General features: G+C 40.6%; 1 protein-coding gene across 1 annotated transcript in view; it reads right to left on the reverse strand.

Annotated features, from left to right (window-relative positions):
• The window catches only part of EPB41L4B (erythrocyte membrane protein band 4.1 like 4B), a 305,664-nt gene that overhangs the window by 34,437 nt on the left and 244,094 nt on the right, over positions 1-27,133 (reverse strand). The window contains 3 exon segments of the mRNA XM_075063387.1: positions 1,938-2,015; positions 2,493-2,628; positions 11,033-11,137. Coding sequence (XP_074919488.1) covers positions 1,938-2,015; positions 2,493-2,628; positions 11,033-11,137 — 319 coding nt within the window.

Below are 27,133 nucleotides of genomic sequence, written 5' to 3' on the forward strand. Positions count from 1 at the left end.
CAAGCTATTTGCTGCTAGCACTGTGACAAGAAGGAGTTGAGTAATTAGCTAAGCAATGCCTATAAAGTGACAGTGGAGCTATCAAGTGACCCCCAAAGATACTAAAAAGAGCCACCCATCCCCAGACAAGCAGAATTGAGGGAAGAGCATTGCAGGCTTCCCTACACTCCCATGACAAGTGTCCACTTCTGAACCCCATTCTAGCAGCTGCAGTCTCCCACAGCTCCCCACTCTTGCAGGTACCTGGACAAATCCCCTCCCACAAACTTGTCCTCATCACCGTGACTACAGTCTTTCCATCCACCACTGTAGTTCTCAAGTCAGGAGGTAGCATGTCGAGCCCCAACACCAAAATATCACTTCCAGTGAAGGATATATTGAGAGCACTCCAAGAACAGTAAGCAATACTCACAATAAATCCGATTCTGCGCTACATTTAACTGTATAAATACTAAGGACTTGGTATAAACTGAGCTCAGGAAAAGAAATGTGTAGGCTCTCAGAACTTCTCCAGGTCTCCACAGTGAACATCTGTTCCTTAGGTTTCCTTAAGTAAAGTACTGACTTTTTGAGAACTAGTCTTTTACTGTGGATTTTTTAAAGGCTAGACAGGCCTTAGCGTGGGTTGCTCAGACTGGGGAATGAATGCACAAAGAACCTTTCCACCAGTTTTCACAACCATGCTCTGGCCTGTCACAGTTGCAGGTCAAGGGAGGACCAGGACTGCTCTCTGAAGCGAGGGGAAGTGGGGTGCAGCATTGGTGCAGTTCATCGCATTCCTCCTGCACCCCAAGATCTTAGTGAAATTTTCTTCATTTTGTGAAAGAGGAAGGAGAAAATGTACTGCCTATCTAAATGGAACCCAGGGCGGGGATGAATTTGTGGCATGGAGCATACCGTCTTTGAAGCAAAAGGCATGTCCACACAATATAATGACATAACAGGATCCAGCTGTTCAATAAAAAGTTTAGTGATATCCCATAGATGAAACGTTTTTTAATAAAAAAAAATACATGCCAGAAAATGCTGCACCCTCTATTTCTTTTTCTAATATAATCAATAAAGATGACATGACAAAGTGACAAGCAGAAGAGCTACATGGTATTTGACCTATTTGTGATGTAAAGATTATTTTGGAAAATGCAGTTCAGGATCATAGTGTAATACTTCAGATCATCCACTGGTAATCTGGGATGAAATCCTGTCCCCACTGAAGTCAATGGGAGGTTAGTTATTGACTTCAGTTGGGCCTGGACTTCATCCCTGGTTTCTAAGCAAAAACTGAAATGTGCTTCAGAGTCTATTGTTCCAAAGAAGGAAGTTAATGAACAACATGTATGACGCTGCCTGTCCTGTTTTAAGACAAAGTGCGGTACTTTGAACCAACCAAAAGTGAAAGTATAGTCACAGATATAGGAGTGGTTGTTGGTTGATCTCTGAACTCAGCTGGGGCGGGGGAAGGGGAGAAATGGGATGTGCAGATCACTCCCAAAGAGAGGTCTAGCTACGCATACACACATATTTAGCCCTGGTATAATAGTAACAGTGAAGTTACCAGAGTATATATGTATTTCCATTTTCAAAATACCTTTAAAAGGCAGTTCTACTCTGAAAAGTAACTGTAAAAATAACATAGTGAAAGCCCAAAGAGGTTGGTCAAATTGGAGCAGCCCAGTAAAATGAGAGTAAATATCTCCATGATAGAAGAATTTCATTCCAATGCTTCAGCCATGATATTTGACAACGTGCACATTAATGACCTGATTTTCAGAAGCACTAAGCTGACTTCAAGGGGTGCACAGCAAACAAAGAAAGTATGGTCTGATTTTCAGAAGTGGATTATTAGACCATGTGCAACGTAAGACATATTCATTCTGGTTTTCAAATAGTGCTTAAAGACATTTAAACATCCCTAGTTGCAAACTGGAATTATTTACCATAGGTGTGGCTTCTGTGAAATCCATCAAAAGGTCACCTGGCTCCAAAGCAAATGTACTTCCAACATCCGTGGGGCTCTAAAGGCAGAAAAAAATCCCACAAGTTGGGTAAATATTTAATATTTGTAATTATAGTTTCAAATATATTTAATTAAAGAATAAATTAGCCAAGTAGATTATAAATTACACACACAGTTTTAAATGTGTTTTGATAGGTGAATCTGGAGAGATGGACAACAAAATTATATATCTTTGAAACCCAAGTAAATATTCATTGAGTACATCCTAAGCCCATTGAAATTGATGGAAGAACTCCCACTGACTACAATGGGCTTTGGATCAAGTACTAAATGTCCTAATTTTCTAGCTGCTGCCAGTATATAGTATAAGCATATTGCTATGACAATTTCATATTAAAAACTACTCCCAACTGTAAAATTATAGTTAATACTGTCATCTCATAAGAACATTTAACCATAGCCACTTTCTGTCTTCATATCTATCATCTCTAATCATTTCTCACTCTATTTACATGACCCCATCTTTGCATCTTACCTTTGCACCAGGTGATATCTGGGTTTGTCCTTCTGACATTTGTGGTGACGTTTTCTGTGACACGGGAGATGCTGATGAAACAGATGTCGATGCTGCTGCAGCCGCTGCCAGTGCTGGAGGAAGGTCGTCTTCATCACTGTGGTTGTTAAAAGTGCATGAAGCTCCATTCATTACAAGATATAACAGAATTTTGTTTTAACTTGCTTTGGAGGTGCAAGAGGCAGGGGGAAGGAGAGGGAACGGAAAATCTGGACACCAGCTACAGTGCTTCTGAATGTTCACCAAGCCAGGCATAATTTAATATTTACAGCTAAGTCTGCAAATAAATTAGATTTTCTTTAAACTTTAATGATTTCTCAATAAAAAATACTGACTAAACATCAACAACAAATGGAAAAACTTAAATGGCCTGTAGTTTCAAATCTAACTTGATATTATGTACAAATATTTAACATTATGACTGAAAATGTATTTAATTAAAAACATACACTGGTGACTATTTCATATTACTTTTTCATTTTATAGTTTTCATTTTTGCATTTTGCTATTCTATAGGCTTTGCTGTATTGGTAAGCAAACCCTCAAATAGATATACAGGATCAACATCAGCCCCGGTATAACAGTAATAGTGAAGTTACCAGAGTGGATTTGGCATGCAGTATGTATGTATTTCCATTTTCAAAATACCTTTGAAGGGCAGTTCTACTCTGAAAAGTAACTATAAAAATAACATAGTGAAAGCCCATGTTTATTGAGAACTACTGACTCCAGATCAAATTTGCTCCGTTTACAGAGAAGCCATTTCTTTTAAAAACCAGGCAGTCAAGTTGGGTTATTTTCTTCTCACGCATGGTCACCAGTAAAAGAAAGGCTGCAGAGTATATTGTTCCCTCGATTACCATTGCAAAAGCCAACTGATCACAAGTCATTGACTTCAGTATGGTTTGGGTCAGGTTTTTAAGTCCTCAATTACCCATGCACAGTTGGGCCATAATTTTGCCTCCGGGACTTTTATTACTGGTGGTGATGTGTGAACAAAACAAAACAAAACAACCACCAGCACCACGAAAAAAAAAAAAATTGGCTGTCATAATCCAATGCAAGTTTGCTTCTTTTTGTTTGTAAAGTGAGCAAATAACCTGGCACTTACTGAATTACAATGCACATGGAACCCTGCAATGCCAGTTTGTCAGGCACTTTTCAGAGAAGGTCTGTACTTAGATTTTGCTTTAATCCAGGACTGTGCACCTATTGTTGCTGTCCATATAAACACTACTAACACAAGTTACATGACACATTGCCCAACACTATCTCAACAAAATTGCTATGTGGTTTGGTTAATACCAAGGCTTTTATAAAATGACTAGACTTTGCCAACTAATATTGTCTCTTCCACAGTTCATTCTTTTCCATGGATGAACAATAATTTATCACCACAGGAGAAGAGCATGTATGACACACTGTTTTCATGTTTAAAACAAAATATTAAACCTGCTGAGTTTATTAAATAGGTATTTTATTGATGCAACAAGCCAGATCTGGGCTCCTGACCTAGTTAATCTCTTTACTTTTATAAACATGCAGCTGACATTTTCTCAGTCCTTACTCCTCACAGTCAGCAGGGATAGTCTGGCTCTCTCCCCAGCCTTGCTGGGTAAATCTGTTCCTTCATAGTCCTGTTTTATGTGGACGTGGAAATTCTTTTAGAATCTGCCAATTCAGAAAGGCTTCTTAGGTCACGTCCAGCTAAACTGGGGAATGAATTTGTAATCCTGTCTTATATGCACTGTGCTATTGTGTTCTAGCTACAGGTTTGAGCACAAGACTTTTAACCACTCTACTCTGTTCAAGCACTCCTCCTTTCACTTTTTGTACCCGCAATCCAGACACCAGATGCTAAATCCCGTTCCCACTGAACTCAATGGCAAAGATCACATTGGCTTCAACCAGAACAGAATTTGGCACCCGAAGAAATAAATGTAAGGGCTAGCTTGTCAAATACTGGTGCCTTAATTTTGCCCTCAGTATTTGAACATGAAGCCATTGTATATGCAAAACTTACACATGCAAGTACCTAAAGAAGGTTGTGCAGTGGGAATGTGTTGGCTCCAGAACCCAGAGGTCAATGGATCAGAACAATTGTCTGCTAGTTTGCTTTTCATATGCAGTCAGACTAGACGGTCAGAGTGGTCTCTTCAGACCTTATTATCTAATATTCACATTGTACTTGCAATTATTTATTTTGAATGGCCTGCAAATGCAGATTTTAGTTTTGCTGGTATGAAAATGTGAAGCTTGGAGACTCTATAATTATACATGTTATACAAACATTTGTTAAAAATATGTAATTTACTGTTGGTTTTGTAGCCCCAGCATTTTAACTGCAATCTTCCACTGAGTTCCAGTTTTCTTAGGGGGCCATCATAATGGTGCAAGGCTGGAGAACTGAAAATCTATATTCTGATATTTATAAGAACATAAGAACGGCCATACTGAGTCAGACCAAAGGTCCATCTAGCCCAGTATCTGCCTACCGACAGTGGCCAATGCTAGGTGCCCCGGAGGGAGTTTTAGAGACACCATAATAGAGGCCCAACTTCAATGTATACCCCAAATTAAGAACATGGTAAAAGAACTAAAAAAAGAGCCCGCTGTGGCTAAACAACCATGTAAAAGAAGCAGTGAGAATAAAAAGACTTCCTTTAGAAAGTGGAAGCTCAATCCTGTGAGGCAAATAGAAGGAGCATATAACACTACCAACTGAAGTTGCAAGAGTGTAATAAGAAAAGCCAAAGAGGAGTTTGAAGAACAGCTAGCCAAAAACTCCAAAGGCTAATAACAAAATGTTTTTTAAGTACATCAGAAGCAGGAAGCCTGCCTAAAAACCAATGAAGCCCCTTGACAATCAAAATACAAAGGAGTGCTTAAAGATGATAAAGTCATTGCGGAGAAACTTAAATGGGATTATTTGCTTCAGTCTTCACAAACTGAGGATGTTAGGGATGTTCCCAACCTGAGCTGGCTTTGTAGGTGACAAATCTGGAACTGTCACAGATTGAAGTGTCCCTAAAGGTGGTTTTGGAATTAATGATAAACTCAACATTAACAGTCACCGGGACCCGATGGCATTCATCACGAGTTCTGAAAGACTCAAATGTGAAGTTGCGAACTATTAACTAAGTTTGTAACCTGTCTTTTAAATGGCTTCGGTACCCAATGACTGGAAGTTAGCTAATGTAACGCCAATATTTAAAAGGGCTCTAGAGGTGATCCGGCAATTACAGACTGGTAGTCTAACATTGGTACTGGCCAATTAGTCGAAACAATAGTTAAGAATAAAATGTCAGACACATAGAAAAACAAACTGTTTGCAATAGTCAACAATGGTTTCTATAAAGGGAATCATGTCTTATTAATCCATTAGAGTTCTTTGAAGGGTCAACAAACATGATGGACAAGGGGGATCCAGTGGACATAAAGTACTTAGATTCCAGAAAGCCTTTGACAAAGTCCTCACCAAAGGCTCTTATGTGAATTAAGTTGTCATGGGATAAAGGGGATGTCCTTTCGTGGACCTGAAACTGATTAAAGCAGGGAACAAAGGGTAGGAATTAATGGTAAATTCTCAGAATGGAGAGGGGTAACTAGTGGTGTTCCCCAAGGGTCAGTCCTAGACCAATCCTATTCAATTATATTCATTAAATGATCTGGAGAAAGAGGGGTAAACAGTGAGTGGCAAAGTTTGCAAATGATACTAAATACTCAAGATAGTAGACCAAGCAGACTGTAGAAACTTCAAAAAGATCTCACAAAACTTGAGTGACTGGGTAACAAAATAGCAAATGAATTTAATGTGGATAAGTGTAAAATAATGCACATTGGAAAAATAACTCCAGCTATTACATACAATATGATGGGGCTAATTTAGCTACAACAATCAGGAAAAAGATCTTGGAGTCATCATGGATAGTTCTCTGAAGATGTCCACGGAGTGTGCATAGGCGGTCAAAAAAGCAAACAGGATTTAGGAATAATTAAAAAAAGGGATAGAGATAAGACTGATAATTATTATTGCCCTTTATTTAATCTATGGTACCCACATCTCAAATACTGTGTACAGATGTGGTCTCCTCACCTCAAAAATAGATCTCAGCACTGAAAAGGTCAGAAAGGGCAACTTAAATGTTAGGGGGTTTGGAGAGAGTCCCATATGAAGAAAATAAAGAGGCTAGTTCTTCAGCTTGGAAAAGAGGAGACTAAGGGGGATATTGCAGGGTATAAAATCATGAATAATGTAGAAAAGTGGATAAGAAAAGTGATTTACTTATTCCCATAATACAAGAACTAGGGGTCACCAAATGAAATATAATAGGCATCAGGTTTCAAACAAATAAAAGAGTTTCATGCAGTGCACAGTCAGCTTGTGGAACTCCTTACCTGAGGAGGTTGTGAAGGCAGGACTTACAGGTTAACGAGAACTGAATAAATCATGTGTTTAAGTCCATAAATGGCTATTAGCCAGGATGGGTAAAGATTGGTGTCCCTAGCCTCTGTTCGTCAGAGGATGGAGATGGATGACAGGAGAGAGATCACTTGATCATTGCCTGTTAGCTTCACTCCCTCTGGGGCACCTGGCATTGGCATTATACAATGAAGGTGAGATTTTCAAAGCTTCAAAATCAAAAGGTGAAAATTCTGACCTGAATCTCCATAAATGCATTATTTTAACTACACTTCAAAATATTGATTTCTTCCACGTGTAATTTTCCTGTTGCTTTCATTTTCTCTTGGGTTGCCGATACGATTCCTCTTATCTTCACATTCACCATGTTTCCAGTGCATTCTTCTACATTTCAACCGATGCATTCTCACCCTCCCAAAGACAGCTCCTTCAAACAATTTAATACATGACTGGAATTTCTGTGGGTTGGCTGTGGCTACAATTCCCATAACAATCCCTCTCAATAGCCTCTCATATCTTCATTCTCTGTAACACAACCTTCTCCTTACCCTCATCCATCTCTCTTCTCTCCATTCCCTGTCTACTTACCCTCCTCTTAGCTGCTTCTCTCCGTCTGTCTTTGGTTACCAACCTTCTCTACTGCTACTACCTTCTCTTGACCCCCACACTCCCTCTCATTCTCACTGCTGTACCTGACACTATTTCTTTCCCTCACCCTCAGTCATTGCTTTTCCCCAATAACCTCAGCTCACTGCCAGTTCTTATTCTCTTTAGCAACTCACTCTAGCTTTCTTCATTATACTACCTTAGGAATTAACCTTCCTCCACTCCTATGTCATTATTATAATGACATTATCCATATCAAAACCACCCACCTCCTTTTAGTCTATCACCCACCATTATAGACTTGCTCTGATTGTCTGATTTGTTAACGATAAATCTCTATTGGCACATGACACCTCCTTGATGATAGAATTGTCACATGCCTGACTGAGACCTGGCAACATAAGCACTCATTTCATTCCTCCCTCTGAGGATCCTCAAGTTAGTTTACCTTCTTTCTGAAAAATCCTCCAAATTTGATGAGAAGGTGGGTGACATTGCCTACCCATAATTCAAATACTTCCCACCCAAATTCATGCTAATCTTTCCTTCATGATCAACTCTTCTCCTTCATTACACTCCACATTCTGAAATTGTCTAATCTAGAAATAATGATGGACAATTAACTTCTTTTTAAAATCTATCTAACTGTTCTTCAGAAATTCTCTGACTTGATTGACACAATTGATTATTTTCTCTTCCAAACATCATCATTCCTACAGTCTTAAGTATTCCTATAGACTACTTTGACCCCTTTCCCTCTAGCTTCCTTTCTGTCTCGATTCCTCTGCAGCTTTCAAGCTCTCTCACACACTAGAGAGCTCAACTGAATCAATTCACATTTCCCAGTAGTTCTCTGACCCTGCCATCAATGACCGCCTCTCATCAAATTGGACTTTGTGCTGAATAAACATTAATAGTATTTGCATTTTTATAACCCTTTCTGAGGAACTCAAGCTGCTTTAAAACCAGTGATTAATTAAGCTTGACAACATCCTAGTGATGCAGGTCTGAATAAATTGAAGCACAGAGAAGTCAAGTTCACAAAGAAGTTTGTGCCGGGCTGGGGCTGGGATTTAAAGGGCACGGAGCTCCTGCTGCAGCGGGGAGCCCCAAGCTCTTTAAATCTTGCCTGCAGCGGTGGGGAGCTCTGAGCCCTTTAAAACCCGACCCCAGCCCTGCCGCTAGAGCTGTGGGCAGCCCAGAGTCCTTTAAATCCCCACCGCAGAAGCCAGTGCGGTCTGGCATGGCGTACTGGACCATACCAGCTTACTTTCACCTCTAACCTTGATTAGAATTTAAGTCTCTTGACTATCAAAACTGTGGTTAAACCATAAGACCAACCTTCATTTCCAATGTATCTGTCCCACTTATTATCTTCTCAAATACCTGTCCCCTCACAGTTGTTTCTCAGTCTTCCACTTGCTGACCTTGTAAATAAGTTCCTGATCTCTCCTGTCTCAAAATAATAGGGCTGTCCAGAGGGTGTAGGGGCAAGTGGGGCAATTTGCCCCAAGCCCTTGGCCTCGCAGGGACCCCATCAGCCCTGACCCAGCGGCACTCCAGGTCTTCAGCAGCATTTTGGTGACGGGGTGAGGGGCTTCAGTGCTGCCGGGTGAGTACAAGTGCTGCAGTTCCCCTGCTTTGCCCCAGCCCCCCTGAATCCTCTGGGCGACCCTGCAAAATAGTGTGAGACAGATGGGTCTCTACACTTGTGGGAGAATTTTTCTCCATTGCGATACTAAATCTGATTAACTAAGGAAAGAGTTGTAAAAGCAGAGCCTAATTTCAAAGAAGCACATTTGTTTGAGACACACTGGATATTCACAACAAGCAGACAACCTCGTGAAAATCTTTCTGCAAAATGCTGCCAAATTCCATGCCATGTGTCATCTCCTATATTAGCAGAGAGTAATGTACCTTGCATTCCTTTCCTAGAGCGAGTTGTCAATTCCTCTCCTTAGTCTCATTTGCAAACAATGATTTCTAATTAGCATGGGCTGATATACCATGGTGCAAGAGACTCATGTCATGTCTTGCTGTCCAAGCCATGAGTGTGTGTTCTCATATGTTAATCTTAGTATTCTGGTCAAATTCAAATTTGTGTACTTACTATATATGTTGACAACCTAAATCGCTTCATAGTTACAATTTGATTCAAGTTCTTCCATTCTTTTCCTAAAATATTCTGAATTCTGGTTGATGCAGAGTAGCTACTGTGTTCTATAACAATAGTGATTACATTTGGGAAAGTAACTCTCTCTATATATTAATTGGGATCTTTCTGGATGCAATGAAATGAAATGAAATGAAAGCTACAGTTAGTACTGTTGCATAGTTAGTGTTATTGGGAAGATTAGCCCAGCCAGAGGAGCTAGACATTATCATCCCACATTATTTGTATATTCAGTTTTTTTTCTTCCTAATGAATTTGGTGTTCTTGGTTTATGTATGTTGGTATCACCCCTCTTTCCTTCCGTTCAGTCTAGTCCCTCCCCTCCAGTACATGGTGGCAGTGTCTCACTTGCCACAATGACTGGTCCACAAGAATGGGTAATAATAAAACATGATAGTTCCAGCCAAGGATCTCAAAAGATGTTACAAAAATGAATGAATGAAGTGTAATGCTTCATTGCTCTTTGGCATCAGGGATGCCAGACCTGAGACCCCTAATCCTAAGAGCATGGGCATCTGCTGCTTGAGCTAAAATATCAAACTGTTAGCCAAGCACGGAGCATTCTCATCAATCTCTATATGTGGCCCAGAGAGGGACCGAGTGCCATGCTGAGTGGGAGTGGGTTATATAAGAAACATAGCAACTAAGTAAGTATTATTATCTTCAGTGGAACAACTGAGGCAGAGAGGGGTAAAGTGGCTGGCACTAGTTCATGCTACAGGAACAGATACCAAATCTCCTGCCCTTCATGGAAAATTTCCTCCTAACCCCCAAAACCTAGGTTGGATTATGTTCTGAAGCATGACATTTTATAGCCCCACCAAAACATGATTTTTTTTTTATTATTTACTATCATAACTCTGGATACTAATGTCCAGTCCCTGTTTCCAGCACGATCAGCTGTGACCCACCAGCCCATACCGATTGATAAAACCTAAAGGAATTGAAATCTGCAGGTTTTGTAAGGCTTCAGTAATTTTGTCTACTTAAAATCAACCTCTAATTTCAAGTGGAAAAGGGATTTTTAATTCCTAATTTCTACCACTGTGTAATGTTTCTGTTCACCATTAAAGACAAGGGACTTGCATTTTAGTGGGGTATTAAGTGTGTGTAGATTGCATATTCATTTAAGTACTTCAAGATCCTCAAAGATGAAAGGAACTATATCAATGTAAAATCATTATCGTGTAATTGTACTCACGCCTTTCAGAAGGCATATCTTGAACAATAATTAGCACGACTTTAATTTTCAGCTTGGTAGTAGAGAAAATCTTGCAAATAGTGCTGTGCAACACTCACAAGCTGTACTGTCTTGTTAACTTCCTCACACGAGAAACCTTAATTTCCTGCTTTTCTGTAGCGCCTGTTGATGGTGTAGTTTCTGGTCGTACTGGTGCTGGACTTCTAAAAACAAGAAAAATGTTTGTGGTGATGGCTTTGTTTAAGCAATTTTAAGGTATGTCAACAAAGTTATAATTTAATGACACTTTTAACTTGACTTAGCAAGTGCACATTGGCAAATTCACCCTTTTCTTCCAATTGTAATCCAACATGCTGGTATACACACACATATTTTTCGTTCACAGTTGTACTGCCCTATATACTGTGTAATTTTATAAAGAAGCAACCATTTAAATATATTAAATCCATGCAAAACACAACAAAGATACTTCAGTGCTAACAACTTAAAACCCAGAAATGCAGTATTTTAAAGAGACCCAACAATTAGTTTTTGTAAAACTTTTAAAAAACATAAAAATAGCTAGAAATATATTAATGAACTAAAGAAATCATTCATCAAAACAGCCTTTGCTTGAAATTAAACATTTCCCTGCTGTGTCTGCAACACCAATACAATAGCGATGTGCTAGTGGATTAGATCCAAGGAAGACACTAGAAACAAAAGAAATTGCAAATGTTCAATTTAAAGTAAAGATATATATGACTGATGGCAACATGAAGTAGCTGTGATTGTTATGTAAGAATGCGGACTGTGGCTGTACATATCAAAGTGGGGTCCTGATCAGAGAAAAGCTCTGCTTACTGTTGTGCTAGAATTCAGTAATATTTAATAATCCAGTTTTCAGTTTTAGTTTGTAGGGTGATTAGAATAAAAATAATCTCTGGAATTGTGAAGTATGTAAATCTGATCTGGAAATCATTGAAATGCCAATAACATGGAACTCCACAATGCTATGTTTTGATGTCACTTTTCACTGAAGTAACGTTCAGATTGTTTAATAATTAGGAAAAAGAGCTATTACATAGCACACCTCAATATCCTCTCAGTTCAAGAACTGCTGCAGGGAGGCTAAATGTGCAAAGACTTGTATAATGAAATAATCTGAGGGTCAAACCTCAATTGATGTAAACTGGTGTTCAGCCCCTTGGCTTCAGCTAAGTTATGTTGATGTGCATTGGCTGAGGATCTGGCTCTGAATGGACAGCATTGCCATTTCTAAAGCAGTTCCCTAATAGGGTAGTTTTCATTCATTACATAAATCCAGTGAAAGCAGGAACAGAAATAAATAATCATATATCAAATCTAACGTGAGATACAAAGGATACGCACACAGTATAGTCAGCAAGCAAGGAATTTATCACATCAAAGGATTTCAGACACATCAGGAACCATAAGACAACATAGGGATAGAGCAGAGAGGACCCTTACTAATTTATATCAATAAGTGGAAACCCCATTGTGGTTTTCTGAATATTGTAAAATCATAAGTGAATATAAAAAGCAAATAAGCATTATTCCAAAATACACAAACCATTCCACTCATTTGACAAGTACAGTTTACCTTTATGACATTTCACAGTATGCTAGTAAATTTCCTGTTAGCATATCCTGCAAAAATAATGGAATTTTAGTAAGAGCAGCTCCTTGTTACAATATTCTGCCATCAAATCCTTGTTCAGGGCCTGATCCAATCAGTCTTTCCATATACTTTCACTGCACATTGAATCAGACCCTAAGTGGCAGAGACCACCATTTGATTGTGCACATTACAGGAGCTGCAAATTAGTCAAGGTGTAAATTAGTGGAGGGCCTACTGTATTCTTACTTTAGATGAAAAGGAACAATAATAAAATTTAATGATATGTTGCACTTTTATATGGACTTCAACCTAAAGATCCAAATCTCTCTGAGATATCAGATTGAGTCCATTCCACAGCACATACAGGATACAGACCCTCAACAGAGCACATATCAGATATTAAACTGATGCTACCACTGTCAGAAGATGGATTTTTAACCCCCATTTTTCGAAACTGGCTGGCTAAGTTGCTGCTGAAGACTTTCTTCCTCAGCACAAAACTTTGCACTGCTCCATCTGCCTCCCTGCCTGTTTCCACTGAGTACATTTCCTCCAGCATGAATATATTCAATGCTCTTGCTTCTCTCTGTATGAAACACTCATTTGTGGGTGATTAACAGCAGTCTGGAGAGCAGCTGGCTGGCTGTCCTCATTGGTGAATCTTAGTAGTTCACAGGTGTTATACCACTGAATGGGTGCAGAATGTCAAACATGGTAATCCTTGGTTATATAATACAAACAATAGCATTTTTCCCTTAGGTCTAAATTTAGAAATATTTGTTGATTAAAAGCAGAAATCATGCTTTTAAAGCAGACACATTCATCCACTGAAGGCCACTAGCCAGTGAGTTTAACTTAACTTTGTAAAAATGGCAGGCTTTTAACCCTGTACAAAGCCCTAAAAAAATCACACTGACATTACTGAAAAAAGAATGAACTATAAAGCTGAATAATTTCTATGGTTACCTTTTGAATTCTATAGCAATCATATATTATCTCACATGAAAAGATATAGCTTCTCAAGGCGATACCTTGTAATTATTTAGGCTATTTAAAATAGAGTCTTTATGTGCAAATATAGACACTTTCCTTATTACATGTAGTAAGTGACACAGATTTGAACAAAACCTGACGTTCTGGAGGTTCAGGATGGCCCATGCTTTAAAAAAGCATAGTATATTACAATTTCTTGTAAGGTACTCTTGCAATGCCACAAATTTATGGGAAACATTTTTTTGCAAATGTATCCAATTGCTTCAGCATAAGAATGAAGATATTGAACCAAGACAGAGCATCTTAATGACTTGACAGGCTGCATAATAATCTAGCATTTCCTAGTGAGAATGACAATGACAATCATGAATGTCAGCCTGCCATGACACATCAACAGAACCTGCCTAAAATTAGAGATACAGCACGCTTCTCACCAGAGCTCGGAGCTTTAGTGAACCAGCTCCTCCAATCTCACAAGCCTGCTCATTAGTCTTGCAAAAAGTAAAAAGGTATGTCTTCACTGAAGGGTTGGCTAGAGTGGGCATCTGGGTTTAGCCTAATTCAGGTGTGAGCATCCCCACTGCAAAGCGTTATCAGAGTTACTGTGTCCCCTCTGAGCCTGCACTCGTTCAAGTGTTTCAAGGGAATGTCCCATAGTGGTTTGTGCTGAGCTTCGTCTACGGTTCTCTCTCAGCCAGTTGTGGGAGAACATGTCTGCCTTTTGAGGAGAATTGTAGGTGTGATGTTGCACCCCATAATGCTTTGTAGAAATATGCTTATGAATGTAAATATGACATAACTGCAATATGTTTTATGCTAGATATGCCATGGAACATATCTTTGCAAAGGTAATGTTCTACTGTATATATTCATCCTATTCGCATGCATGTATCATTTTTATATCTGAAGTTATGAGCATTGGCTCTATGCTTGTATTTAAAGTGTTTGCTGTAGAAAGCACCTAGGGCAGATTTGATCAACATAGTGTGAAGGGCTAATTCAAGTAAATGGAAGTAGTTGGTGAACAATGGACCCTGATAGATGCCAATCCATGTCTAAGCTTTCCTGGGAAAGTCCCTGTAGAGAACTAAGTCATGCAAGGACATGTGACTTGCCCATGTGACTCCAAGACTCCATCTTATAGCTGGGATTCTACACAGGGGGAGGGAGGGGTCTCCACCAACAAGAGAGAAACTATATTAAGTCCTGGGAGACCCCTCCATTTGGTCTTCAGCTGGCTCAGGAGGTAGCCTCTTCACTCCCAAAGGATACCTGAAAGAAACTGGAACAAAGGACAGTAACTAAAGGGGTGTGAGTCTGTAAAAGAAGCTTACTGGAACATCTCTGAGGGTGAGATTTCATCTGTAATCAGTTTCTTACTGTATTAGGCTTAGATTTGCGTGTTTTATTTTGTTTGGTAATTCACTTTGTTCTGTCTGTTATTACTTGGAACCACTTAAATTCTACTTTTTGTATTTAATAAAGTCACTTCTTACTTATTAATTAACCCAGAGCAGGTATTAATACCTGGAAGGGGGAGGGCAAACAGCTATGCATATCTCTCTATCAGTGTTATAGAGGGCGAACAATTTATGAGTTTACCCTGTATAAGCTTTATACACCATGAGGATGCAAAGTAAGCTTTATACAGGGTAAAATGGATTTACTTGGGGTTTGGACTCCACTAGGAGTTGGGCATCTGAGTGTTGGAGACAGGAGCACTTTTCAGTTAAGCCTGCAGCTTTTGGGAGATGTAGTTCAGACCTGGGTCTGTGTTTGTAGCAGGCTAGTGGGTCTTGCTCAAACCAGGCAGGGCACTGAAGTCCCATCCTGGCAGAGAAAACAGGCTCAGAGGTAGTCTAAGCAATCAGGTGGCAGTCCCAAAGGGGTTTCTGCGATCCAATCCCTCACAGTGGGAAGGCGCTGAGGGACTATCAGCTCTTGAGTGATTTAAGCAGTGTCCTCACTGCAAAGTGGGCAGGTTACCAGACTGAGTTAAAGTGGAGCCTGACCAAAGTATGAGAAAAGAGTATAAAAGGAGTGCTCCTGGCTTGAACTGATTGATTGTTGCTTTCACATCCCCTTTGAATGGGAACATGTAATTCATTCTTGAAGGTGTGGGGGAGAGAAGAGAAGGAAGAAGAAAATATTTTATTTAATAGGAAGATTCTCATATAACTTAAGGGCCTCACTAGCGAAGCACGTGCACACACGCGTGCACACAAACACATGCAAAACCTAAACCTTTCCTCAGTTTGTAGTCTGAGGTTTTTCCACTTCGGTTTTCTTGGTTAAGCGAAGGCTATACAAAGATCAGGAACAACATGGGTTTGTTTCTGTTGCTATGATGCCAGGAAAGCTCTTCTGAAACCTTGGGTTAATTATCAAGAGGATTATCTGGCAATTTGAAAACTGCTTTCTAAGTTAATGCCTTTTTACTGGATTATCATACAGATTGTGACCTTAACCAAGTATACCCCTGAGGTGCAGTGGTTTACTAGTCTGCACAGAGCTTGTGGGACTTCCCTACTCTTTTCATTCCAGCTCCCTATTTTTCTTCCTTTCGGGAAAAAAACCCAGCTCTCTCTTCCTTCCTCCCCAGAACAAAAATACATCTGCGGACTGCAGTCTAGGCTAAGACTGTAATGCCCCTGTGTTCTGGCAGGAAGGGGTGATACGAGTTCTTTTTCTACCCACGTCTAGAACAATGCTCTCAGCCCAACAGCCGCTGTCTGAGCTCAAAATCAGCTATAAAATCAGGTCTTCCTATGGCAGTCAGGACAGTCAGTATTCATGTTGAGATTTTCAGGAGACATAGAGGACATTCCTATTGAAATTCAATTGGATTTGGGCACTTAACTCACTTAGCCTGTGAAAATCCCAGCACTAATGTCTAATGCAGATGATTATGTAGAGAATTATAATGGAATTTTATGATTTCTGACTTCACTAGTAATGTCTTTTTGTAGTTAGCAAATTAAAATATAAATGGAAACAATTTTAAATAGCAAAAACAGCATTTGATTTGGGGCTATAGGTAACAGACAAGTTCTTTGAACAGTAGATTTTCTGATTTTACTAACAAAACAGCAATATATTTGTTTCCTAATGAATTTACTTAACCCTTAAACTAAACCATTTTTCCTTTGGAGGCAGGATTGAAGTCTTTTCCTCACTTCTATGAACAGGTGAGAATAGCAGTATTAAATGAGTTCCCATCAGCAGATTTGTAGGATAAATTTAGCTATTTTGCTGATAAGAACACAGTAGTATTTAAGGGTTCAAATTTTTCTAGTTCCATTATGAGTACTTTGAAATTGTGCTAGAGGAACATGTGATGCCAGTAGATCAGTTCCAACTTATGCCCGGGCCCTTAGGCCCCACTGAACACTGACAAACGTATCGCTGGATACCAGTCTGGCTGACCTGCAGGTTAGTCTAGTTAAAATAGATATTAGTGTTATTAGAACATGTTTAATGTTCAGACTTTATGGAGTGCTTGTAGGATGCTACATGTATTAATCGAAATTATAATGCCTGTATCCCATTGTATAAAGTTAAATTGAGTATTTGCCTTGTAAACCTCTGTAATTGTGTAATTCACCAAACTGGGAGGGGGGGAGCATTAATTAGTGTAAAGTGCTGTTCCTGTAGTCAAGCTTGAAACCAAATGAGGCACTGTAAAACATCAAAAGGACAAAGATTCTGTTGCCCTTCCCACTTACAAGAAGAAGAGGCAGGCATTGACACTTGTTCTATCAACTTTTGTTCTGGGACGAAGGGGATAAAAATCCCTGACAAGGTGAAACTGGATCTTTATGCTGTCTGAACTCTGAGGGGCTGAGATTCTTAAACATAAGCAAGAGATCCCAATACTGCTTGGCATGGGTCACCACTAAAGGATACATACAGTTTCTTATTAAAGAAACATATTACTTTTTAAAATCTCAGGCTAATTCGTGTGTTTCCTGTTTTACCTTTGTAAATAACTCTCTTATTTATTCTCAAAGGGTACAGCTACCCTACCTGCCAGATTGGTGGGTAGCGATCGATCTATCGGGGATTGATTTATTGCGTGTAGTGTAGATGCGATAAATCAATCCCCGATCACTCTCCCATCGACTGCTGAACTCCAGCCAGTGGCAGGTTAACAAATTTGACACCCCTAAGCCCTCAAAAAATTGCCAACCCCACCAGCTCACCTCTGCTCCCCCGCGGCAAGCCTGGAAGGGAGGGTGGAGAAGGGGAGTTGCGGCATGCTTGGGGGATGGCAGCAGTGGAGCTGAGGTAAGCTGGCGTGGGGAGCAGTTCCCGGTCCCCCTGGGTTACTTCCCGCGCCTGCGGGCCCAAGCTCACCTCTGCTCTGCCTCCTCCAAGCATGCCGCTACTCGCTTCTCCCTCCCTCCCAGCGCTTTCACGCGGCAAGCCTGAGAGGGAGGTGGAAGGAGGGAAGCACGGCGCTCCTTGGGGAGGAAGTGGGCTGGGGATTTGGGGAAGGGGTGGAGTTGGGGAGGGATTGTGAGTGCCTCTGCAAATTTGTTGGCCTAGGCAATAATACGCCGCTGACTCCAGCAGTGCAAGAGACAGAAGCAAAGTTGACGGGGGAGCCGTGGCCATCGATCCAGCACCACAAAGATGCAAAGTAAGTAATTTTAATTCAATCTAAGATACGCTGACTTCAGGTACGCTATTCTCATAGCTGAAGTTGCGTATCTTAGATTGATCCATCCCCCCCACCAGTGTAGATTAGGCCTTAGTTACAAAATTTTTAGTTAGGTTTATTACAGGATTGGCTATAGATGTTGTCTTCAGTTTGAGATCTGAGTACAACTGACCAGGAGTAGGTGTCTGATCCTTTGGGACTGTGAACAACCTGAATATTATTGTGATTTTTTTGTTGTAAAGTGACCAGCTATCACATAGTCCCCCTTGCCTGGGTGGCAAGATAGGCTGGAATGCCAAGGGTACTGTCTGTGACTCTGCGGTAATTCTGTATTAGTGCTTTAGGAGATCACCCTCGTTACTGGGTTGGTGAAATCTAATTATAGAACAGATCACCACTTTGGGTTGTATGCCCTGCTTTTTGAGAGTCTGCCCTGAGCTTCGCACTCACGATCATGAGCCACATCAGACAGTGTGACAGTACACAGTACTCTAATTGGTTAATGGTATAATACAGTAAGGTAATTAAGCAGATGTGAGATGCCCCTTTGAAGGCAAGAAAGAAAGAACTGGATCAGTCACCTGGCAATGAAATCAAGCAACTTGCTTAAGTAAGTGGATTCTCCATGACTTGCAGTCCAAGTAAAGACTGGATTTTTTTTCTAAATTATATGCTGTAGTTCAAACAGAAGTTACTGGACTTGATGCAAAAATTACTAGGTGATGTTCTGTGGCCTGCGTTATGCAGGAGATCAGAGAAGATGATCACATAAATGGCTTCTGGTTTTAAAACGATCAACCTATTAATTTACCTTGCTGAATTTGAACTATACTGATGTTGGATATTTAGCTACATATTGCATTTCTAGAGCTGCCTGAAATTTTTTCAAAGAAAAAAAGGTTTGTTTTGCTTTGTTTTTTTTTCCTGTTAAAATTGCCTTTTTCAAAACCATTTTTGCCCACATTTTTAGTTTTTCACTATTTTTTCATAATATATTTTTATTGACGTTTTAACTAAAATGGTTATTAAATGTTTCTTTTCCCCAAAACCTGGGTTTTAAAAAACACACAAAAATGGGCACTCTGAATGCTATGAAATGAAAACAGCTAGGAAATGGTGAAATTTTTCATGGAAAAAAACCTCTCTTTTTTCAACCAGCTCTACTTTTGATCTATCCTAACTTTCTGATCTACACAGTATTTACCTGGGTGACTATATTCTTGGTCCTGAAGAAACCAGCTGTCCATAACTGCCTTGCATTCACTATTAGGGGAATCTGAAACTGAGAAGTACAATCTCGTGGTTAAGACACCACCCGGGTTTAGGATATCTGGATTCAATTCCTGGTTTTTCTAAGAGATGCTCAGACTCAAACCTCACAGATTTTAAGGCCAGACGGGACCATCACCATCATCCAGTCTGACTTCCTGAACATTGCAGGCCATAGAACCTCACCCACCCACTCCTGTAATTGACCCATAACCTAAACTGAGCCGTGCCTAATGCTGCAAGAGGAAAGTGAGAACCCTCCAGGGTCTCTGACCAATCTGACCCAGTGGAAAATTCCTTCCTGAACCCAAATATGGTAATCAATTAGACCCTGAGCTTATGATCAAGACCCACTAGCCAGATATCTGGGAAAAAATTCTCTGTAGCAACTCAGAGCCCTCCCCACTGTGTGTCCCATCACCAGCCACTGGAGATATTTGCTACTAGTACTCGCAAATTGTCTACATGCCATTCTAGGCAGGCTCATCATACCATCCCTCCCCCCCATAAACTTATCAACTCAGTCTTGAAGCCAGTTAGGTTTTTTGCTCCCACTGCTCCCCTTGGAAGGCTACTATTAAATGTAGCATCTAAGAAAAATTCCAAGGCTGCAGATAGACAACTCTATCAATGGAAGGTCTTACATAGGATTCAGCATATGAAACTTCAGAGATCAGAAACAGCTGGTATGCATCAGTCCAGCAGACCGGCACCTTTCTGAAGAGATTATTATGCTCTCCAGAAACTCAGGTTTCTTTCTTTCTTCCTTTTTTTAAACAAGTCTGTAGCTGTTATGATTGCAGAGAAATGCTCAGAAAGGAGTGGAACTGATGCAGAGATGACTGTGTGTTTGCAGAGAGCTTACAGCAACAGCTCAGAGGTGCACACTTAACCATCCATACAGAGGTGAAAGTAAGCCGGTATGGGCCGGTACGGAGGGCCGGTAAGAAAAGGAGACTGACTGAGGGAGGGAGAGAGAGAAGCCTGCTTCCTGCATAAGAATAGTTTAAACTCAGCTGTTCCCTGATGGTTCAGCCCCCAGGCTGAGTTTCTGGTATCCTTGTTAATTTTACTCACAGTAGCTGGGGGGAGAGGGTCCAGGGGAGGGTGTGTTTGACCATGGCAGGGGCAGTCCTCTTCTGCCCCCAGAATGAGGGGATCTCTCCAATACTAATATACACAACAAATACAAGCATTTGGCTGCACAGCTTAAATCCAGAGCTAATAAAAGCAGGTGGAAGGGGAAAACTCACTGTCACATTGGTTTCTTGGCTCCTCCCTCCCCCTTCTCCAACCAGGCTGCAGACAAGGCTCTGCATTCCTCCCTCACACCCGCAGCAGGGGTTCTTCTCTAGGCCCTAGCTTGCAATGGGGACACTGGCTGAGATGCCTGCTGCTGCTGCCTGCAAAAGAACAGTTTAAACTCAGCTGTTCCCTGTGCAGTTCAGTGCCCAGAGTTAGGAGCCATTTCTGGCATCCTTGTTAATTTCACTCCCAGTTGTTGTTGGGTGTGTGAGACAATGGCAGGGGCAGTTCTTTTCTGCCCTCGGGATGAGGGGATCTCCTAAACACAATCAAAATCAGGAACCATTTCCAAGTTCAAATCTATCCCATTCCCTCCCCAGCAGAAGATCATGGTTGTGATGTGCAAACTGCTTGCAGATCCTCTTTGAACTGTTACTGTTTAAAAAAAAAACACAAAAAACATGGAGAACATGGTGGAAAGATGTGTCATGATGATTAGAGTTTATTTTGGGCAAAGCAATTTTGCTAAAGCAACTAAAGATTCACAGGGAAAGCAATAGCCCCCATAGATAAAACCATAAAGGGATTGGAGGGGAAAACTGAATATTCAGGGAAATTATTGTGCCTCCTTTGAAAGAAATAGTAGTTTTCATTCCAATCCACCCTTTTTATATATTGATTTAAACACCTGAAACGTCCTTAGGACATCAGGTGCAATCTCAGATCTCTTTTTGTTTTTTCCTGCAGAGTGCAGAGGCTGAAATTGACAAAACTTTTTCTAAATATCTTGTATATTTCATGAAGGCTATTCCAGTTGTCCTTCATTCATCCCTGACTTTCCCTCCCCCGCCGCCCCCTAGCTCCCTCCCTGGCTGGCTGGCTGTGATTTTTGCCTCGGTTACTTACTCCTTGTCAGACCCAACCCAGCAGCACCTGCTGACTCTCTGCAGGCAGCAGCCCACAGAGGCCGGTTGCTGGGGTCGCTGCTGGTCAGTGGGAGGCTGCAGCTGCACTGTTTGTGACACATTCATACACATACATACAGTCAGAGGTGAAAGTAAGCCAGTCCAGTCCAGTCCGGCGTACTGGCAAGAGCCCTTTAAATCCTGTCCGTGGCTCCAGCGGCTGGGCTGGGGTGGAGATTTAAAGGGCTCAAAGCTCCCTGTGGCTGCGGGCAGCCTAGAGCCCTTTGAATCCCGACCATGGCTCCAGCGGCTGGGCTGGGGTGGGGATTTAAAGGGCTCAAAGCTCCCCGTGGCTGCGGGCAGCCCAGAGCCCTTGAATCCCAACCACGGCTCCAGCGGCTGGGCTGGGGCAGGGATTTAAAGGGCTCCAGGCTTCCCTCAGTGGCAGGAGCTCTGGGTCCTTTAAATCTCTGCCTCAGCCCCACAAAGCTCGGGGTTCCCCCTGGCGGCCAGAGCCCCGAGCCCTTTAATTTGCTCCTGAGCCCCGGGGGGCTCCCAGCCACCTCTGCAGCTGGGAGCCCCTGGTTGATTTAAAGGCCCTGGGTCTCTCAGCCACAGGTGGTTCCCCAGGGCCTATAAATCTTGAGAGGCCATGCCACCCTTCAGGACTCCGGCAGTACCGGTAAGTCCTGTAAGTTACTTTCACCCCTGCATCCATCTCAGTGGAGATATAACTCGGATGCCTAGTGATAACAGAAATGTTAGTATTGTTAATTATTACATTCCTCATGCATAAGAAAGGAAAAGGAGGATCACAGAGCTGCACAACTTACCATGAGTAACTTGCCATGAATTTGGTGCCAGAAGAGGGTAATGTCTGGTAGATACCACCTCTTATTTTTTTTTCCCCCAGTCAAGAAGTAGCCAGGCCCAAAAAGCCTAGTGGAGTCCATGGGCATATTTAAGTCCGACCAAAGAAGAGCCAAGCTTGAAGAGCCCAGTGGAGCAGAGATGCCCTTTAAATGTTCTACACAATCCATGAATGGCAACTCATTTTGATAACTCACATGAGCAGAGGTTATTTTGTGGATGGATCTTGTAAGAGTACTTTTTTCCCCACACAAAGTGACATCTGCACAACTTGACACAATTTATATTTCTTCCCCTCTCTTCTCTGGTGACTAACATCAGACAGCACTGAGATATAACATTTCATCTTGCATTTCATGTTATACAGTTCCTAATGTAATTAGCCCTAATGTAATAGCTTTAATTGGTTTTGGATTGTAAGATTTGCAAAGGAAATATAATAAATGAATATGCAAAGCACCAGATGGTGACTGTAGCTTCACCCACACAAGAATACTCCTATTTGCAATCTTATCAAAGATGAAATAATTTGAATAATAAGGATCAACAAAGGTAATGCAACAGTTGGTCTTGAAAGAATTTCACAGACAAATGCTGAACCATTTGGCATGTTGAGCATACCAGACTGTTGATAAAAATCCAAAAGCATGTTACCATGAAAATAAATAGTTTAGTCAATAAACGCACCACATGAGAGACAATATCAAGTGATAGTAATGAGAGAAATACAAACAGCTGATCTGCCAATGGAAACATTTGATTAGACGATGGATCCTCATTTATATATCATTGACTTACACCAGAAATAGAAGCTCTTATGTTTATGTATGTGAATATTACTTTGCCTGGCATTTAACTAAAATTTATATGAAACTTACTTTGTCAATATTAATTTTGGTTGTGGTTTTTCAAAATGTATCAATAAAAAGAAAAAAGTACACTTGGTTAATTATAGTATCCAAATAATCTTGTGTGTCTAACAGTAGAGGGTAAATGATGACTAAAATGTAGTAGGTGATGAAAAATATGTTAGTAAGTGAAATAATCAGATCTGTAAATATACTATCTTTGACAAAAGAGCTCCAGCAGCACCAAAAAGTAAAAGCACATCAGAGGCGGAGCTGGTTACCAGACACTTCCCATTATAAGACCCCGTTTTTTGTTGCTTACAATTTAACAAACTTTAACCATTTGGGGCTGATATTTCCCATGCTGCCTGTCTGCCTCAAGGTGAATCATTTTGGAAAGTTTCAACACAGATTGAGAATGGGAGAGGGAGGAGAGAACGGCAATTGGATGAGAATGCTGGGTTGGGGGAGATGGGGATGAGGAGCTTGGATGAAGGGAAGACTGGGACTTGGTCTGAGGGGAAGCCTGAGACATGTTGGGCAAGGAGACTGGAACTATCATGAGAAGCCAAGGGTTGGAGATGGGGATTGACTAGGCGAGAAAATTAAGATTGGCACAAAGAGTTGAGAGAAGAGAGATAAAGAACTGGATCAGTCTGGAGGTGATGGATGAAGAAGAGGTAAGGCTTGGAGGGGACAGGGCAGAAAAGTGTGTGACCCCTAGAGCACACTTCCTCCAGAACCTGGCATAGACCCCAAGATTTCTGAATCTCACCATTCCTCTGCTGTGAGCAAATATGGGTGAAAAACACTCGCGAACCCACTATTTCATCCTCTGATAGTCCTGGTCCACACAGAGGAGGACAACCGCCTACTGCTATCACTTACTCTATTTGCTTAAGAGCCAGAGGTCTGTGCAGTGGATCTGAAGTTTGCAGCCCCATTGCTGAAGCATGTGGGTGTCAATATGATTTCACACAGTGGAATTTTTTTTTGTGGTTTTTTTTTTAACTCAGGAAATTACCCACAAAAAGGGGAAGAAGGACCACTGCTCCCTTGAAAATCCATTGTCTGCGGGGAGGGTATACGTAGCCTTCTCTGAAAATAGATGTTCCTCAGTGCTGCTGCAATCAACAGTTTTTCTGGATGGCCAAGAGAAAGCACACAAGACACATCACCTTTTTCTGGGAAAATGAGCCAGAATGGCTTCTCTTAAGCCTCCTACCACATGGAGTAAATTCAGCAAACGAAAGAACTCTAACCTTTACCATGCAATGCACCACAACCCCCAAGCAAGTCAGTCCCAAATTTGCAGGAGTAACAGGAAAATCTATTCCAATACCTTTTAGGAATAAAACCATATTCACAAAAATGTCCAAAACCAATTGTAAAATGATTTCAGTATTGCAAACTTGAAACCAGTGTGCTTTGCTACAAGTATTCATCCAGCATGTCAGACTACTGACGATGACCATCACCAGCCAACAATACTTATTCTTGATTGTATATGATAAGTGTAATAACCAAACATTGCTAATGGGACTTTTTCTTCAGGCATATTCCAATTATTTTTATAATCCATTTGGAACAATATAAACCTTAAAATCTTCCTAAAAGGCCCAACAGCATTTTAACATATTCAAGATGGCTTATTCCCCAGCTAGGGATGTGATGATCTGTGTATTCCTTTTAGTTCACTCCAATACTACACAATAGGTTCCAGTAATAGTAAAATCCTAAATCCAAATCCAAATAGTGCATAATCTGTGGATCTGACGAGATCATACCAGGGTTTGGAGTCTGTTAGCAATATGCATTTATCTATCAGTCATCTGCACATTTGTCTGTGACACACATGTAAGCTAGTGTGCTGTTTAGAATTTACCTTGCAAGATGATAAAGATCAAATTGGAGCATACTTGAGTTACTATCCTAATGTGTGTGCCAGGAGTACAATCTCTTTTTCCTGATTAGATGCTCCTGTCAACAAATATTGCTACTCTCCTATGTCATCTGCTCTTGGAAATCTACCCTGTTCTAGTAAGCCTGTTCTATACTGGATTTATATGACTGAGAATTAGGGGTTAAAATAGATTGACACAAGATGAAGGAGAAGCAACCCAGAAAGGTGGGGAGCTATGCGGACATCACAGTGCTCTCCAAAGCTGGGGAGAAGACTGGGAGTCCTGCCTCTGTTATTAACGGAGAAAGAACTGCACTCCCCCACCTCCTCCCCTTTTCCCCAATTTAATGCCGGCTGAGAACTATAAGCTTGTTGGGGTAACTGAGATGTCCAGAATTTAGCCTTGCAGTTACCATGTCCATGTACTGAACGCTAGAGCGTAATGCATATGCTTCTCCTTCCTGAGAACTGCTACAGCTACTGCAGTTTCAGTTTTATATAATTTTTTCATTGCTAAAATGAATGTGAAAATAGAAAGATCCACATTTTACCAAGTGTACACAAAAATGAGTGAATCTGCTGACTGATATGTTGCTACTTTACTGGAACATGTTGTTACATGCCATTATGGCGATATGTCCAAAGAGATGATTAGAAGCCAGCTTGTGACAAAAACAACTATATCCATGCATACATGAGTGATTACTACTTGAGCCAGAACTAACTCTGCACATAGCTATAGCAACTGTTAGCCAAATTGAATCTGCTAAGGCAGATGCTAAAATAATTGCTGTGGGGACTATAGGCCATGTCCAAGTAGTTAATTCATTAGCAGGGAAATCTCTCCAGACTAGCATAGGAGTTGCAGACAAGATGATGCTAAACCACACAGTAAGCACTGTGTATCCTCGTACCGTTTTTTTTTTAATGCAATACGTCATCATGCTTCAATTAAGGATCTAAGGTGCATATATTCAGCTATACTAGATGCCCTGCAAAAAAAATGCCCAATGTCATGGGGTTAGAAAATCAGGGCATTCTGCTAATGTATGCTACAGCCATCATTCAGAAATCAGATATATGAGGTCACTGTTCCCGATTGTATTATTTGGAGTAATAAAAATACCTTCCTCTTATATAGTTTTTCATGAGAAGATATCAAATGAGGTTGGCATCATTAACTCCATTTTACAGATGGGGAAACTGAGGCACCATGAAGTGACTATTACAAAATAGTTTGGGCAAATATTGGTTTCTATTTTGAAATGAGTTTTCACTTTTTTTGTTTGCTTTCTTTAGACATTCACACAATATTTTTTGACTAGTACAAATGTTCATAGATATATATGCATGGGTATTTGCAAAAAAGGAATTTTAAATTTGCATATGCAAGTATTTGGACCACAAACATTAGTGTACTTCTCAAATCAAGAAGCAGGAACAATACCATATGACTTGGCTGACCAATCATAATTAACAAATAAGTGAAATTCACACATGAACAAAAGGCCAATGCAAGATCTATGCATCACTTAAGTTCTCTAAACAGAGCTGAAGTAGGACTTAAGAGGCATATTGCTCTCTCTCTGCATGGTTGCAAATTTCACGAACAATGAACATGCTCTGAATCCTGTTTATCCTTATTCCAAAGAGTGTTTATAATGGTCCAAACATTATTGGATAATGTTGAACAGCAGGCGAAAGTTGTCATCTGCTCATCTATATTTCACAAGCAGAAAGAAAAACAAAACTGGTTGGATACATTATTTGTGGTGCATTATTCTCTCAACCCTAATCTTGAGTTGGGACTGTTATAGTTTACCTCTCCCTGTTCATGAATTACTTTGACATTTGTACCTCAAGAAAACACAGCCCCCTGAAC

Source organism: Chelonoidis abingdonii, chromosome 2 (assembly GCF_003597395.2).
Source record: "Chelonoidis abingdonii isolate Lonesome George chromosome 2, CheloAbing_2.0, whole genome shotgun sequence".
NCBI classification, from domain to species: Eukaryota; Metazoa; Chordata; order Testudines; family Testudinidae; genus Chelonoidis; species Chelonoidis abingdonii.